This window comes from Caretta caretta, chromosome 27, assembly GCF_965140235.1.
Source record: "Caretta caretta isolate rCarCar2 chromosome 27, rCarCar1.hap1, whole genome shotgun sequence".
NCBI lineage: Eukaryota > Metazoa > Chordata > Testudines > Cheloniidae > Caretta > Caretta caretta.
This window is the reverse complement of record NC_134232.1, coordinates 3,169,041-3,187,512: the sequence shown is the minus strand read 5'-3', so window position 1 is coordinate 3,187,512 and position 18,472 is coordinate 3,169,041. Positions and strand designations below refer to the sequence as shown.

Genomic DNA, 18,472 nt, shown 5'->3' with positions numbered 1-18,472 from the left:
GTTCCCCCTGCTTTGACCACTAGGCACTGATTCCTTGATTTAAGGTTTAACTAGTTTGGGCCATGCAGTTATTTATCTTTAAAAATAGATTGATTGCAAAGCAGCAAAACTAATTCTTGAAACCTTCCCTTCCTGAAGTTCTGCATCCCCACTGTGAGGGGTTTAGATTTACCTCCATCACCTACTAACTAAGTCATTTTTCCCTTCCCCACCCTGAGACTGACAGAAAGCAGAAATATCCTTCTTCCTTACCTTGCAGAGTCTCATCATGGCAAGCCACATGCAGGAGCAGTGCACCCGGGTTCCTAAGTGAACTTAAAAAAAAAAAAGAAAAAGAAAAGAAAAAAAAGAAATCACATTATCCCAGCAATGTCTCTTGCAAAAGGGTTTCTCTGTGCCCTTCCCCAGAGAGGGCTAGGAACAAAGTTGTGGGGCCGGGGGAGGGTGGGGGGGGTGGGAATGACTGACAGCCCTGAACTATAGAATCATCCCTTACCTTAGGCCATGCAGTCTGATTGGCTGCCTGCTGACATCCCCAAGCCCTGCACTTTTTAATAGAAGCTTTTGGATGATCTACAGGGGGAAAGGCTTGGAGAGGTGCGTTTCTGACAAGAGAGAAAGTCATTCTGCACTTCAAGGGACTTTGTTTGACTGTTTGGGGTGGGGGGATACTTCATTTTTGCCCTTAATGTTTTTCTGAAAACTTCACTGAGGTTTTCCCTTGCACCAGTCTGGACTAATGGATTACCACCTGCTTGGATTAATTTTATCTTTTCTCTTCAGTGGCACAAAGGTCTTAGCCGGGTACCCAATTTGGTGGTAAGATTTCCCCCCCAGTTTTTATGATTAATTAATGAGTTCATTAATTATTAGAGATGGGGTTTGTGTGTGTGCATGTTCCTTCCTTCCCACCCTTAGTTCTTCTGAGCTAGGCACAATTGCGTGTTTGGTTCTAAACACAATTTCTGCAGCTTTGCCTGGTAATTCATTAAACATTTCAGGGTTATTTTTAAAGGACAATGTATAGGTTTATCCCTGAACTAATGAAGATTTCTCCAACCCCCTTAATTCTCCAATTTCAGCCATTGTAGTTGTGTTTAAAATAAATATACGAGGATGTATTTTTATTCACTGTGCAATATAATTTTCATCTGTCACAGGACTCTGGCTTTTGTTCGTAGGTAGATTTCTCCTCCCCTTCTTATTACATACTGCTCAATCCATTATTATTTTTTCATTCTATTTTCTTTTGGGCTGCTGCAGTTTTGGGTCTTCTTTCTCTCCTTTTGTTTTATTCAGTCATTCGTGTGAATTTAGTCCAGGAAATATGCAGAGGACACAAATGGCACCGAGAAAAATTTTTTATTGCAGATATGTTCCTTATTTTCTCTTACCAAAAAATAAAAGAAATCCGTTTTATTTTAGAATGTGGCTGATAATTGACCTGTATTATTCTACCTTTTAAAAATAAATACATTAACAAAATTTAATCAAAGGTTAGATCCCTCCTTGAAGAACAGAGATGCAAAACAAAACAATCATGAGTCACTTGGAGATAGAAGATGGTTAGTAGTATAGTACAATATTTCAGTCCATTTCTCAGTTTATCACATAGGATTTCTCATTGGAATGAGTCTCCTATGTCTGTGTACAATGTAGGTAGGGGACTCTGTATGTATGGAGCCATGAGGCAGAAACTAGTTATGTCAAAATACTTTAATTATTTTTCCCCCTTCCAGAAAAGCTTTTTTTATTAATTAATCAAATCCCTTCTGTGCAGACTTGGAGATGCAAAGAAGTAGGCTGGAGTGAACTTGGAAATGGGCTGCCATGTCTGGGGAAAGGAAAAAGGGAGCAATAATTAAACAAATCTGTTAATTATCATGGTGACTAAGAATGAAAATTTCAATTATTGCAGTCAAAGCGTGTCTAATAATGGTACTATGAGTATATAATTTCTAATCCTTTAAAAGCTACACAGACTCCTTAAAATGGCTAAATCTCAGCGTTTGCATTTTTTTTTTCTGCAAAATAAAATTTTCCACCCTGATCACGAATGCTGAACTTGAGGGCCTAAGCCGGGCGTAGGAGGTCCACCAAAATGAAGACCTTGTCAGATTCCTTTAGACCCTTCTCCTCCTCATTCAATTATCAAGACTGTGAAGCATTGCAGTGTGCGTCTGGAGAGGGGGGTGCCTGCTGGGGGGCACCGATCAGAGTGGCTGTATCTAAAGAGAAAAAAATGCCTTTGGAGCTGCACAGGATGATTGGACTTTGTTGTGCAGCCAACTGTTCGAGAATCCAATTGGGTTCACACCCTGAATGAGAATCTGACATAACTCCGTGAGGGTTAAATGATTGAGTCAGGAGGCATCTGCTGAGACTTTCATACTGAGGAATGAAAATCCCCTGGAAGAGATAGATCTGTTTTCCTTCTCAAGTAGAGGGTTCTCCCTTAGAATGAGTCTTCTCCCTGTTGGCAGAGAAACACACCACAGAGAGTGCATTCCCCAGGCCCTTGGCACAAATAATACAAACAATGTGCATGTTTTCTGGTCACTTACACAAACATGTTGTGCTCGGCAAGCAGTGACAATGGGAGAGGAGAGGGTTAAATCAATCAATGTAGAACTTGCCTACAGTTCCAGTAATCTGTACCCTGCATAGTTTAGCAGAGCCCTGTTCCCTGGCAGTGCTCAGAGTGCTAAAGAAAGCTCTGCCATACAGATATGATGAGGTGACTGAGTCTTAAAATGGGGGAGGGGAGACAGAGAAAGTGGCTAAAGCTTTTGAGAGACTTTTTCCACATTGAGTAGCCGCAGGCAATGAGTATCTGGAGCCAGGGCTCCCCGGCACTTTGAGAATTCTCACTGCTAAGATCATGCATTCCAAAGCAGAGGAAATAAATGAGGGTCTCAGTTCAGCAAGACACTTAACCACACTCTTAATGTTCAGCATGTCCTTAAGTCCCATTGCAGTCAAGTGCTTAAACGCTTTGCGGAACTGTGTCCTAATTTCCTGTGCAATAGCACCTGCTCTGAGAAGCACCTTCAAAAGGCAGCTGCCTCATTTGAAGCACTTCCTCTAAAATACCCTCATGCAGTACCCAGTGACCTTTAACTACAGAGCAACCTCTGCGAGATGAATAATTGCTAGACCTTCAGGGAGACGCTTGATTTGGGTTTTACCGGCCCTCAAGGCTGAGGGTGTACTACGCTCAGCTATCCTAGTGCAACCCCATTGGGCATTTTCCTAGCCCGTTTTGGAATCTTTGCCTCTAGACTACATTGGCAGTAGGCCAACCCCTCTGAAGTCAATGGGGTTGAGCCAGTATAAATGGGGGCCAAACTGGATCCTATTGTGTGCACAGAGTGTGTCAATGTAAGCTAGGAAAATACAACAGGAAATGTGGAATAAGAAACAGTGAATAGTAGGCTGAATCCAAGGTCTCTAGAATAATTCTGATTCTTCTGTAACTCAACTAAAGGGTTCAGTTTAGGTTGGAAATAAACTGATATAATGTCTTCCAAACAAGGAATAAGAATTAAAAAAAAAAAAATCCACTGAGGGACTCACATGTCCCAAAGTTTTGTAACACCTAGGCCTGGTGGTAGCAGCTGGATAGACATGATAGACAGGGTCTGTCCAGGTTTTCCCAAGATTGTCCCTTCTTTTAATGCATCTGTCCTGAGAAATCTGTAAGGGTGGTCAGTACACACTGCCAGCTGTCTAGTTTTGTGGGCTCAGGATCATCCTGGATGTCCTGGTTTTTTGTACCTCAGAGATGGCAACTCTAGATGTAGAAGATACGCCCAGTATCTGGAGCTGTTACAGTTGAACGATGGAGTATTCCCAAAACCAGTCTATTCCCAAAACCTATATTATATCACTCAGAGCCTATTGGGTCAATAAAGTACATACTAAAATTGAGTCCAGTATCCATGTCTGATGAATGAATCTTCAAAGGCTTGATCCTATAGTTCTTACTACAGCAAATCTCCCCTTGCAGTTGATGGTCACTCTCTTGCACTAAGGGCTTCAGGACTGAACTGTTGGCCTCTCTTTCTAGAAATTAACATGAGAGACAGGGCAGGGAAACTGGGATGATTTTTCAGTCTGCAAAGTCAAACCCAGACCAAATGTTGGTTGGGATCCAGGTTCCATTTTATCTGTAGTTCTCTGGGATTGAGGTAAATGGTTCTAGCCCATATGCATATAACATGCATTTTATATATAAACCTTTCTGAAAAAGGCCCTGATTCACCAAGGTTCTTAAGCATGCATGAAACATTGGAGAGAATGGGAAATAAATGGGACTATGTTCATGCTAAAGTACCTTGCTGGGTCTCCTTCCCACCCACCCACAACAACCATTTAATAAAAAGAGACAGTCCTGCCCACAAAAGCTTACATTCTAAATAGACAAAACAAATTGGCTGAAAGAATAATTAGAAACAGAATAACAAAACACCTGGATCATGTTCTGATGGAAACTTTAAAGGAAAATTGTGTCTCACTAATCTCTTATAATTCTTTGAACATGTCAATAAAATAGTGGAAAAAGGAGAACCCATTGGAGTTTACCAGTTGAATTTCTTTAGACTTCCAAAAGGCTTGAAGGTCTAGGTCCTACAAAAAAGGCTACTAAAGACACTAAGTAGTTACAGCATGAGAGGCAAAGTATTATCATGGATCAAAAAATGGCCAGAGACAGAAAACAAAGAGTAGGATGAAATGGTTAATTTTCAGCATGGAAGAAGTTAACAATGGGGGTCTCAAGCTTCCATACTAGTTCCTGTGTTGTTTAATACATTGATTAAAAATCTGGAAAGAGGATTGAGCTGGAAGAGGGCAAAATTTGCAGATGATTTGAAGTTATTTAGGTTAGTCACCACCAGAGAGGAGTGTAAGGAACTTCAGAGAAACTGGACCATGCTTGGTGAATGGGCAACATCTTGGCAAATGAAAGTCAGTGTTGATAAATGCAGATTAATGCACGCTGGAGGGAAAAATAATCTACTCACATATTTTACAGAGTTATAAATTAAGTGTATCAACTCAAGAAAGAGACTTAGGTATCATTGTAGGCAGCTCAGTGAAACCTGTGCTCAATGTGCCGTTGTGGTCAAAAATACAAATGAGATGTTAGGATGCATAAGGAATGAGATGGAGAATAATACAGAATATTTTAATGCCATCCTATAAAGCAATGTTGCAGGCTCACCTTTGAACTGTGTGCAGCCCAGGATCTCCAAAAGGCTATTGCAGAATTAAAGGGGATTCAAAGACGAGTGATGAGATGATGAAGAGCCAGGAAAAACTTTTATATGACGAGAGATTGAAACAATTAGGATTGTTGCCTTAGAAAGGGAACAAATAAGATATAAAAAATATATAAAATACTGAAGGGTCTAGAGAAGATAGATCAGGATGTTCTGCTGTCCTTGTTTCATAACACAAGAGCAAGGGACATACTGTGAAATTAAAAGGTTGATTAAAATTAAATTAAATTAAAAGAGCCACAGCTGCTGGCTTTATTGACACAAACAAGTACCCACTCTCCGGCCGCTCCACCTAGCCCTACGAGAGCACTACAGGAGAGGGAGCCTCCTTTACTACCAGCTTGGTTCTATTGCAAAGCCTGTCAGCAGGCTGTCAGAAGCAGACCGACTCCTCAGCTGAGCTGATATGGAATCACTGAGGGAGTGACATAGCGAATCCCACAATGGTGCTTAGAGTACGGCTACCCTTGGAGCTGGGGGGGTGATTCTCAGTGCGAGGAGACATACTCACACTGGTCTAGGCGAGCCAGTGAGCTAAAATCAGAATGTAGGTGGAGGAAGGAGCTAGTTGCCGCAAGTGCTTATGTAACGCTGACAGACCCCGGTCACTGGTGGGCAGGACTGAACCAGGGACCTCGGGAGCTTAGTGCATGAGCTAAAAGCCATCTAGCTGTTAGCTAAGGTTGTGGAGCAGACTTATTTTATCTCTCTCTGTAAGTGGTCTTGGTGCCACTAGATGGGACAGAGCACCACAGCCAGGAGGTGTGGGGGTTACACTGACCCATCCGAGACCCTCGGCATGTACTTGGACAGTTGGCACTGCCATAGCTGTCCGATGTGAGGATATGAGACTGATGAGTGCTAGCTGGGAATCCCACACCAGCTCTCAGTGCAAATGTGCCCTTCCAGTTCTGTAAGTCTGGCCAAGCTACGGAAAGATTTCATGCACGTTTGCAAAAGTAGACACTGATGTTGGGTACCTGATCTTCATGGGTGCTGAGCCCCAGCAGCTCTTCCCGAAATCAGGTGGAGCTGTGGATGCTCAGTCCTCTGAAAATCAGGCCCAAGTTATCTCAAGTTGGGCTCCCAAAAATTAGGAACCACTTCTGAAACTGTTGCCTTAATGTGTTAACGGACTGGCAGATTCTCCAATATCTATATCACCGACTCTCAGCTAGTATAGGTCTTTTTCCCCCTCTAGTGGCTAGTCCACATATAAGGACAAGAGCCTACTTCAGGAGCCAGCTACAGGTATTAAGCCTTCATTTCAAGTAAGGCACTTGCTCTTAGCTCTGAAGGTCTCTGGTTGAAGCCCTGTTATAGGGTTACGATGATGTAAAAAAGCAGAATGTCTATCAAAATTATACGATTTTTATAACTGATATTCTATTAACATACTCCAATGGCTGCAACTAGATTATGCTCAGTGTTAATTCCCTGCTTTATGGCTTATTAAGCAGTTCAGTGATGAATATTCATTCCTACTGGTGACAGTTCCTTGGCTGTGGTGAACTGAGTGGGGCCGGCCTCAGGATAGTATTTAGTGGACAGGCCTGGAAATATGCTGGCAGTCTATTTTCCTTGTTGTTGCTACCACCATCTGTGCAGTCCCCATCCTGTGGTTAAACAGAAGGCTCCAGAGCTGTCAGGCCTTGACCCGTCCCAAAGCTAACCACTTAACTGGTCTTGAGGTTCCGTAGCTGTATTGCAACATACAAACTACGACCTGAAAAGAATGTTATGTTTGCAAAGTCAAGCACCCAGAATTTAGAACTGCCAGACTTACAGTTCTCAGTGCCACCATAATTCACCCCTCTTGTGCGTACACTTTATGAGAGTCTTTAATTAGAGGATCACCTGCTGCTTTTCCCACAGTACCCCTGCCTCAGTCAGTGCTCAGGAGGGAAGGTGCCCATTAATTGGGGAGCTAATCGATATTTCTTTTTAGCTCATTCAATCAGTGTGTGGCCTTATTTACTGTCCATCATGCAAACCCTGCTCTGCATACGAAATCACTCCCTCCTCAGGGGTTTTCTGTAGTGCCATCACCATCCCACTGGAGAGCGGTGAGAAGGTACCATTGTCCTCTTCGCCCAGGAGGAACTGAGGCATAGTGAACTAGATTCCCACAAGGACTAAGGCACCCAACTGCCACTTTAGGTGCATAAATCCCAGAATCAGGCCCCACTGGGAATTCCAAAACTCCTGCGTAGCTGCTGCCGAATCCTGTGAGCATCTAAACTCACTCAGAGCCTATATTTTTGCAGTAAAAGCTCCCTGCACACCTAAGTTGCTGTCCCTGGTTATGCACAATACTGCTCCTCACCAGACATCCAGACGCCCAAGCCCCAGAGCGATGCACGAATGGGGGAGGATAGGATCTATCCACTAAGCATGCTCAGAGCTCACCTGCTGGATCACCCCCGATAGGGAAGCTTACATATGGCAGCAGCAGACACCTGGGAAGTGGGAGACCTCTGGCTCAAGTCCCCCCTCTACCTGAAGTGGAGAAATTATTTGAAGCAGGGCCCCCCATCTCTCAGGTGAGTGTCCTAATCACTGAGCTATGGGAAAGTCTGATACGGGCTGCCTCAATCTCTCCTGTTGAAGCTGTTCCATTATGGAGAACTAGTGGCCTGTGATGTGCAGGAGGTCGGACTAGATGATCACGATGGTCCCTTCTGGCCTTAAAGCCTCTGAGTCTCTGACAGCATCATTGAGGGAGCGTGAGGGGGAGTGCAAGCATGGGGGACTATGGTTAGAGCATTCAGAGCCCTCTTCAAATCCTTTCTCCCCATCAGCTGGTGCAGGGAGTTGAACCGGAGTTTCCCACATCCCAGGTGAGTACTCCAGCCATTGGGCTAAAAGCTAGGAGGGATGGTTTGCAGCTCAGAATCACAAGCAGAGAGGGGCAGTGCTGAGGATGTACCCTGCCTGTGGGCATCTCCCAATGGCTAGCTTAGGCAGCTCCCTACATACATGCTGGCTTTTGTGAATCGCTGTCTACAGTATTAATTTGATAGGGAGCCTGGCTGCAAACACAGGCTTTGTGACTCACCGTGATTTTCTAGTTGCCTAAAAGTTACAGACATTAAGGCCAAAACTGTCAAGTGTCCACTAACTTCAGCCAAACTTGAGATACCACGGACTTGAGTTTTTAGAGCACCTTGCATTATATAGCACTTCCTATGTTCAAAGCACAGCTCTCAGTGAACATCTCTGGCAGCTGTGGTGCTCAGCGCGTCTGCAAATCTGTGTAGCTCAGTGTGCGGCCGCTGGAGCCAGAAGTCGGGGCCACCTGGGAAAAGTTTGCTGCAAGTGACTTGGCCAGCACCACACAGGGCCTCTGTGGTAGCAGCAGGGACAGGCTCCACGTCTCCAAGGTGTTAGTCAGCTGCCCGAACCACAAGACTTTCCTTACTCCTCTGGTAATCCCCTGCCTCATTCACTCCGCTCCTTCCAACTTCTACAACAAACGAGGCAGGATCCTACAGACAAGAGCCTCCTTCACTACACAGCCATGATTCATTCCCAGAGCACCCAACTGCTGCTTTAGGCATCTAAATCCCAGAATCAGGCCCCACTGGGATTTCCAAAACCCACACTCAGTCCCTGCTGAACCCTGTAGTTGGCTAAACTTGCTCGGTGCCTGTTTTTTTACAGTGAAAGTTCCCTGCATGCCTCTTTCTGCCTCTGGCACCCCATGCCAGGCCCGTGGACACCAAAGGCCCAGAGCGATGCGTGAAGTGGGGGACGATAGGCATTCCTTCGCCTAACTCACTTGCAGGGCCCAATCCAAGACACATGCTCAGAGCTCACCTCCTGGCTTAGCCCCTATAGGCAAGAGTACATGCCACAGCAGTGGCCCTCCCTCCTGTCAGCCCAGGGGTTAGGGTGATGTCAAGAACTGTGGGTCTTGCCCCAGAGCCACAGGGCTGTGAGGAGCTAGTAAGCTCGAACCAGCCACTGTGACCCAGTGACCTGCTAACAATCGCTAGGGCGGAAGCTGAACCCCAGCTGAGCACTCCAGTGCTGGAACTTGACTGAAAGGATGCAGGGGGGTCTGACTGGTTCACAGCTTCTCTGTAAACCCAGCACAGGACCAGGAAGTTGTCCAGGGAACTGGGACCACGCTGCTCCTGTGGCTTGACTCCTCCTGTCCAACTTGTGGTTCCAATCTCTGGTTTGACTCCTGCCTCTGACCTTTTGGTCTCCTGACCCAGCTCGACTCTGGTCACCAGTCGGTGGTTCTGGTCTCAGTTTGTCTCCCCTTTCTGATCTGGTAACCTGATCCAGCTGACTCTTGACTCTTGTCCTGTGACTGCAGAGCCTAGCTCTGACTGCTAGGGCTGGCTGCCTATGACCTGGCCATGAAAGGTACTCACCTGGGAGGTGGGAGACCCCTGGCTCAAGTTCCCCTCTGCCTGAAAGGGAGAAAGGCTTTGAACAGAGACCTCCCACTTCTCCCATGAGTGCCCTAGCCACTGAGCTGTGGGATAGTCTGATACAGGGCTCCTTTCAGCTCTCCTGCTGAAGCTATTCCAGTGTGAATAACCAAGGGAAGAACAATTGACAGAGTGTGAGCATGACACTCTCCAGCCTGGTGGTCAGAGCATGCACCTGGGAGGTGAGAGACATGGGATTGCTCCCCTGCTCCGATCATGTGGATGATTTATTCACAGTGGAACAGATTCAACAGGAGAGACTAAGGAGCCCCACCCAGAACACTCTGGAGCCCAGTGGAGAGGGCGCTCACCTGAGAGGGCAAACCCCTGCTCAAAGCCTTTCACCTCCTCCCCAGTTACTCCTAAGGGCATTCTGTGCCAAAAAATAGAAGATTCTATGCACAATATTTTAAAATTCTGCAAAATTTATTTGTCAAAATAGCACTACATAATCACGCCAGTTTCAATTATTTTGGTAATTTATTTCAAAATACCTGTCAGCAAGTATGACTGTAACAATACAGACACACACAAAAATTCCCCCAGGAGCAGAGAGTTAAAGAAACCCCTATGACAACCCAGTTCCTGTTTCTCTGCCCCCTTCCCCCACCCCAGAGCCCAGCTGGGGGGCCAGAGACTCACAACCCCTCTCCCCAGAGAGCCCACCTCCAGCCCCCCCCCCAGCCAATACACCCAAAGCCCTCCTCCCCGGAGCCCAACCACAGGGCCCCCTCCAGCCCAGATACCCGCAGCCCCTCCCTCCCCAGAGCCCAGGGATCCAGAGGGAGAAAGAGCCTGATGCTGGGTCCCAGGCTTGCATGGGGTTTCCTGCCTGCTGCCCTCTCCTTCCCTCAGGGCATGGAGCCCGCTAGCCCCCTTTCCCGCCCCCCAAGCAGTGTCTTCTATGTGCAAGCGGGGCTCTGCAGGGTCCAGTGGCCCCTAGTGGCGGCTAGCAGCATTGCAGCCCACTTCTGTGGGGGGAAATTATGCATGCACAACATTAATTTCTGAAAAATTCTGCATGGCGCAGTGGTGCAGAATTCCCCCAGGAGTACCCAGTGAGTACCTAACACTGGGCTATCGGCTAGGAAGGAGGTGTCTTTCTTCTCCCCTGTATCTTGTCAACAGTGTAGTTCCTGATGCCAGGGGACGGTTCACAGGTGGGAAGCCCATGCAGAGGGAGGCAGCCTGGACTTCCAGATCTTTCTCTGTGAGAGGAGTGGGGCTTGACATCTCCCATTGGCTAGCGTAGGCAGGGAGCTGCCTAGCGTGCTGGCCTTTGTGGATCCCATTCTGAGGCACTTCTCTTCCCGTTCCTTGGATAGGGAGCTGGGACACCTAACTTGGCTCTGGGAATCCCTGTGATTTTTCTAGATGCCTAAAAGTTAGTTGTGGTGACATTCAGTGTCACTTCTCCAATGTTCCTTTGTGAATCTAGCCCTGAGAGCCTAAATCCCATTGGCTAAGTCCCTTGTGCAAATGAGATTGAGGCTCCTGGAGCAGTCAGGCAGTGCACCGCTTAGCACAACTGGATACCTTGAAAAGCTGGGCCTGGATACCAGCTTCTAGCCACTGAAAGTAAGGGCTAAAGTTGTCCTCCATTTTGCTGGTGCATCTTTGGTTATGGATGCAAATCAGGTCGGTAAAAGCACTTGGCTAGATCCACAAAGGGACCTTAGACTCAGTCTTGCAACACCTAACATTTAGGCACCCTGCCAACTAGCAGACTCCACAGCCCTGAGGTTGGCACCCAGGCTCCCTGTATGATGCAGAATGGCCCAGAAAGGGAAAGGATTACAACTTTCTAAATTCCCTGCTTCCTTAACCTGCCCTCTCCTCCCAACAATGAGAGTCCCTCATTCAATTAGGGGACAGAAACAGTGCCATGAAACATATAGTGAGTATCAAATCCTTATATTGAACTGTTGGGATCATTCTGTGAAGCTAAAATCTCAACTTTACTATAGGTAGCTAACCAAAGAGAGGAAGCCGTGATCTGCTCTCAGAGAGAGGTGGGGTTTGTCAAACTATCCGGCCTGCGTATAAACCCCAAACACCTGCCTAGCACTTCGTGTTCAAAGCATATTACGAATACTGGGCCTTCACCTTACTTCTGGGAGAAATGATAGCATTTTACAGTGGAGGAAATTGCAGCAGAGAGATGAAGTGACTCACATAGGGCCACATGCCATGTCAGAACCCAGATGAGAACTTAGAAACTAACTTTTATTAGTCACAGAGGAACCCCATTTTTCAAAGGTGGCCTCTCATTTTCCAGCGTGTTTTGACTAGAGGTGTAATGCAGGTAGGTGGACTTTCAGGTCTGCACTCTGCAATTCGCTTTGGGGGTGTGGTGAGGCAGTGTTGCCTAGTGGACTGGGCACTGCAGTGGGGCTTGGGAGATCTGGGCTCTGTACTCTGCTCTGCTATCTACTTGCTGTATAATGTTGGACAAGTCACTTCACCTCTATGTGCCTCGGTTTCCCCTCCCACCCTTTATCTGCCTTGGCTATCTCAGTTGTAAGCTCCTTATGGAGAGGCTATTTCCTGTCTTGCATGTGCAGAGCCCTACGGAGTCCGGATCTCAGTCAGAGCCTCTAGCTGCTACTGGAATACAAATAATCAATAACAATAAGAAATCCTAGAATCATAGAATATCAGGGTTGGAAGGGACCTCAGGAGGTCATCTAGTCCAACCCCCTGCTCAAAGCAGGACCAATCCCCAATTAAATCATCCCAGCCAGGGCTTTCTCAAGCCTGACCTTATAAACTTCTAAGGAAGGAGATTCCACCACCTCCCTAGGTAACGCATTCCAGTGCTTCACCACCCTCCTAGTGAAAAAGTTGTTCCTTATATCCAACCTAAACCTCCCCCACTGCAACTTGAGACCATTACTCCTTGTTCTGTCATCTATTATCACTGAGAACAGTCTAGATCCATCCTCTTTGGAACCCCCTTTCAGGTACTTGAAAGCAGCTATCCAATCCCCCCTCATTCTTCTCTTCCACGGACTAAACAATCCCAGTTCCCTCAGCCTCTCCTCATAAGTCATGTGTTCCAGTCCCCTAATCATTTTTGTTGCCCTCTGCTGGATGCTTTCCAATTTTTCCACATCCTTCTTATAGTGTGGGGCCCAAAACTGGACACAGTACTCCAGATGAGGCCTCACCAATGTCGAATAGAGGGGAACGATCACGTCCCTCGATCTGCTGGCAACGCCCCTACTTATACATCCCAAAATGCCATTGGCCTTCTTGGCAACAAGGGCACACTGCTGACTCATATCCAGCTTCTCGTCCACTGTCACCCCTAGGTCCTTTTCTGCAGAACTGCTGCCGAGCCACTCGGTCCCTAGTCTGTAGCAGTGCATTGGATTCTTCCGTCAGAAGTGCAGGACTCTGCACTTGTCCTTGTTGAACCTCATCAGATTTCTTTTGGCCCAATCCTCTAATTTGTCTAGGTCCCTCTGTATCCTATCCCTGCCCTCCAGCGTATCTACCTCTCCTCTCAGTTTAGTGTCATCTGCAAACTTGCTGAGGGTGCAATCCATGCCATCCTCCAGATCATTAATGAAGATATTGAACAAAACCGGCCCGAGGACTGACCTTTGGGGCACTCCACTTGGTACCGGCTGCCAACTAGACATGGAGCCATTGATCACTACCCGTTGAGCCCAACAATCTAGCCAGCTTTCTCTCCACCTTATAATCCATTCATCCAGCTCATACTTCTTTAACTTGCTGGCAAGAATACTGTGGGAGACTGTGTCAAATGCTTTGCTAAAGTGTGAACAAATTTTACCCAGAATTGGGAAAGCTTGAAAACGTACCCTCTTTTAGAACCCAGGGATTAATTTGTCTAAGGCCAAGACCTGCTCTCTGCTAAAGACACGCAACTTCCATGGCTCTTAACTGAAAGTGCTGGAAGAAATATTTGCCCTGCACAATTCTGCTAGGAGTCTGAAGGGGAGCATAGCTGCAGGGGTAGTTCACACATCTTTATCAAACACACACAGGGGCCAGAGTCTCTGGTGTTTTGCCCCTGTGGAGTCAAAGTGCAAAGTGGCTGTGAAATGACTCTACAGGTTGCAGAGCAAAAGAGCCTCTGTCCCAAGTTATCAATTCATGCTCCACTAATCCCAGAGGCAGGAAGGAAATGGCGAGAGATCCCAGCGCTGCATACGTTGTGGCCAACTACCGTAATTACAGGCAGGTTATGGATTCTCTTGCATTTCCTCTTTGCGGCTCCTCATCCCTAGTGCCACTGTGAGGGCTGCATGATGCCTGTAGATAGGTTTCAGAGGGCCTTCTGTATTTTTCACTCCATGCATCTGATGAAGTGGGTTTTAGCCCACAAAAGCTTGTGCCCAAATAATTTGTCAGTCTCTAAGGTGCCACAAGGACTCCTCATTGTTTTTCATGCCTGTAGAGTGTCTGAGGGGGGGCAGGCATGCTCAGGCAAGATTCAGTGTAACTATACACTCCCCTTCCCCCTGCACTTCAGCCTCACACTCTGCTGAAGAACAGGCTAAAGTCCAGGCTTTCCAGAAGCATTACCCAGAGTTAATCCTCGGGGCTACTGTATGTAACCCCCTGATAAAAGAATGGCAAGAGTCCCCAGCCAATTTCAGAGAGCACCAGGCACTCTCCTAGTAAAACAAACATTAAAGCACAGAAGACAACCTGCAAACAGCACCAAATAGTGTAACTAGTGTTTGGAATAGTAGGACACAAACTTGTGAACAAAAGGGATGAGACAGTAGATCTCCTGGTGTTCCTTACACAGACTCTCTCCCCTTTTGGTTTCACAAAAGCAAGCAAGCAAGGTTTCAACATGACATTTTCTATGCTGTAACACACATCAAAACACATTCCCTCTCTGAGGTGATTTCTCCCTGTGTCCATAGTGTAAGATGTGTGCCACGTGGGCTCTTCCAAGCAAGCGTGAGCCATGGCAGGTCTCAGTCCTTTCCAACAGTTCAGAGCCCAGCCAACAAGCACATAGTCTGGGGATGGCCACAGCCAGCAGCATGCCTGCCCTGGGGTTCACAGATGACTGGTCCTTTCAGTTGCTGATGAAACAGAATCTATAGCCTGTACCCAAAGTGGCACTGGGATTGCAAGCAGCATATAAAATATCTATGTCCAGAATCTCTGTAAGGCTCTCAGCCAAGTCAGGCAAGAATTCACAAAGCCTGGGGAGTCTCTAAGTGCTGCTCCAGTCTCTCTCGCTGAGATACAAACCCAGGTGAGAGCAGTTAGCTGATAGCTTAGTATAAGTTCCACAAGCTCTGTAGCCTCTAGATCCATAAAACTCACCATTGTCCTAGTGGAGAGCATCCCAAGTAAGTAATGCTGGAATCGCTCACTGATTTGTATCCAAGTGGTGCAGGGACTGTGACACAGCCCTGGCAACAGACCACCTCTTAGCCCTGTCAATCACCCACCGAGGTGTCCGTAAATCCTTTCCCCCTTGCTTTCTGATTGACTCAGCTCTCCGAGGCGAAAGGGTGGGATCTGCCAAGTGGGTGCCCACAATGAAAACTTCCTACACAGCCTCAGAAACAACTGAGCCCATCACGTGAGTGTCACACCCTGTTCTGGAAGTCTCTGGACCCTTCTAGCTGAGTTTCCTGCCCTGCTCTCTTCTGCACCAACCTGAGCAGGGACACAGCATATCCAGCTAAGATCCACATCACGAACAAGGTCAGCTCCCAGACTGCTGCGCTGGGCATCACAACATGGGGAATAGATGGCCAGCCCTCTGTGGAGAAAGAGGTGGTTAGGGACTATTTAGAAAAGCTGGACGTGCACAAGTCCATGGGGCCGGACGAGTTGCATCCGAGAGTGCTAAAGGAACTGGCGGCTGTGATTGCAGAGCCATTGGCCATTATCTTTGAAAACTCGTGGCAAACAGGGGAAGACCCCGGATGACTGGAAAAAGGCTAATGTAGTGCCAATCTTTAAAAAAGGGAAGAAGGAGGATCCTGGGAACTACAGGCCAGTCAGCCTCACCTCAGTCCCCGGAAAAATCATGGAGCAGATCCTCAAAGAATCAATCCTGAAGCACTTACATGAGAGGAAAGTGATCAGGAACAGTCAGCATGGATTCACCAAGGGAAGGTCATGCCTGACTAATCTAATCGCCTTCTATGATGAGATTACTGGTTCTGTGGATGAAGGGGAAGCAGTGGATGTATTGTTTCTTGACTTTAGCAAAGCTTTTGACACTGTCTCCCACGGTATTCTTGTCAGCAAGTTAAAGAAGTATGGGCTGGATGAATGCACTATAAGGTGGGTAGAAAGTTGGCTAGATTGTTGGGCTCAACGGGTAGTGATCAATGGCTCCATGTCTACTTGGCAGCCAGTGTCAAGTGGAGTGCCCCAGGGGTCAGTCCTGGGGCCGGTTTTGTTCAATATCTTCATAAATGATCTGGAGGATGGTGTGGATTGCACTCTCAGCAAATTTGCGGATGATACTAAACTGGGAGGAGTGGTAGATACGCTGGAGGGGAGGGATAGGATACAGAGGGACCTAGACAAATTAGAGGATTGGGCCAAAAGAAATCTGATGAGGTTCACTAAGGATAAGAGCAGGGTCCTGCACTTAGGACGGAAGAACCCAATGCACAGCTACAGACTAGGGACCGAATGGCTAGGCAGCAGTTCTGCGGAAAAGGACCAAGGGGTGACAGTGGACGAGAAGCTGGATATGAGTCAGCAGTGTGCCCTTGTTGCCAAGAAGGCCAATGGCATTTTGGGATGTATAAGTAGAGGCATAGCCAGCAGATCGAGGGACGTGATCGGCCCCCTCTATTCGACATTGGTGAGGCCTCATCTGGAGTACTGTGTCCAGTTTTGGGCCCCACACTACAAGAAGGATGTGGATAAATTGGAAAGAGTCCAGCGAAGGGCAACAAAAATTATTAGGGATCTGGAACACATGACTTATGAGGAGAGGCTGAGGGAACTGGGATTGTTTAGACTGCGGAAGGGAAGAATGAGGGGGGATTTGATAGCTGCTTTCAAGTACCTGAGAGGTGGTTCCAGAGAGGATGGTTCTAGACTATTCTCAGTGGTGGAAGAGGACAGGACAAGGAGTAATGGTCTCAAGTTGCAGTGGGGGAGGTTTAGGTTGGATATTAGGAAAAACTTTTTCACTAGGAGGGTGGTGAAACACTGGAATGCGTTGCCTAGGGAGGTGGTGGAATCTCCTTCCTTAGAAGTTTTTAAGGTCAGGCTTGACAAAGCCCTGGCTGGGATGATTTAATTGGGTATGGGTCCTGCTTTTGAGCAGGGGGTTGGACTAGATGACCTCCTGAGGTCCCTTCCAACCTTGATATTCTATGATTCTATGATTCTATGATCTCCTCCCCACAGCTTCTCTCCCCCTCCCTGGGAGAAACAAGATCAAATGCTGCAGTATGAAGCATGTGGGTTACATGCACCTCTGCTAGGAGTGGAAGCAGGTGCCTGATTTACACATGTAAAATACTTGAAAGTGTGAATATGAATTAATTTTGCAGGAGACTGAGCAAGATACAGGCCTCTGCAGGAGTTCACTGGAGCTGTTAGGATGGGTCTGTATGTGATGGGAATGGGTTACCTAGGGAGGTGGTGGAATCTCCTTCCTTAGAGGTTTTTAAGGTCAGGCTTGACAAATCCCTAGCTGGGATGATTTAGTTGGGGATTGGTCCTGCTTTGAGCAGCGGGTTGGACTAGATGACCTCCTGAGGTCCCTTCCAACCCTGATATTCTATGATTCTATGATCAAGTAGGAAAGACAGGGGGACCTGTACTGATCTGGTCAGGGCTTCCAAAGCTCACACATACCCTGACATATTACAAACAGATACCTGGCACCGCTCTACGGGGGAGCTGGGTTGATGGCAGATGCCGTAATGAGTTTTTAGTCCCTGTCTTCCTGGGATTTCCAAGCTTTCTCCTTGTATCATTGTTCCATTCTCCCCATCATCCTTCTTGGGGTCACAAAATGGTCCCAACAGACATCAGTGGATTTTTTACAAAATCTGGCTACCATTGTCTGATCCAACAGCCACAAACAGGTTCCTCAGGGTGGAGAATTTTTTCCAGGATCTTAGCATCTGAATGAGTTTATCATACAACGCAGAACAAATGTCATTAACATGTTCTCTGATAGTGTCTGTATGTATTCAAACCACTGAGAAAAGCCAAACTCTTTCATCCTACTGAGAACTTTTTCCAGCAGACTCTTTCTTGCTGATAAATAGCCAATTCTGCTTGCCATAGCAATGTGACTGAGGCAAAATTGTGTAACTATATACAACCTGCCCTGCTCCCAAAAAATATTTGGATGAAATGAAAAACAAGGACGTCTCAGGGCCCCTGAAAAAACTTCCTGCCATCAGACTGGAAGATGGGGGGACGATGTGATATGTGCTCAAATTCTACTGCAGGTGAAAACTGGGCAAATAGCTGACAGGCAAACTCAGGCCCATTATGTGTAATAACAGTGTCTGGCTTCCATGCCAGCAAACTGAGCTTTGCAGCGTTCGGTGAGAGAGGCTGGCTAGCTTGCCCCATAGTTGATCAGGTATTTCAAGCATCATGAGTGGTTCCCTTTGTTGATTTGCTAGGAATTTGTTGTGTATGCTGCACTTGCTTATGAAGTCTTAGACTTCACTGCTCATGTTTGGTCAAAACAGGACACCTTGGACCTTGCTTCAGCACCAGTCTGGCTTGAGTATTTTCAGGTTAGCATTT

General features: G+C 46.8%; 1 protein-coding gene across 1 annotated transcript in view; it reads left to right on the top strand.

The window, feature by feature from the left end:
- Positions 1-533: 533 nt before the first annotated feature.
- Positions 534-18,472, top strand: part of WNT3 (Wnt family member 3) — an 89,172-nt gene continuing 71,233 nt past the window's right edge. The window contains exon 1 of the mRNA XM_048829820.2: positions 534-819. Within this exon, the coding sequence (XP_048685777.2) occupies positions 740-819 (80 nt within the window). The 5' untranslated portion in view covers positions 534-739. The remainder of the gene's footprint in view (positions 820-18,472) is intronic.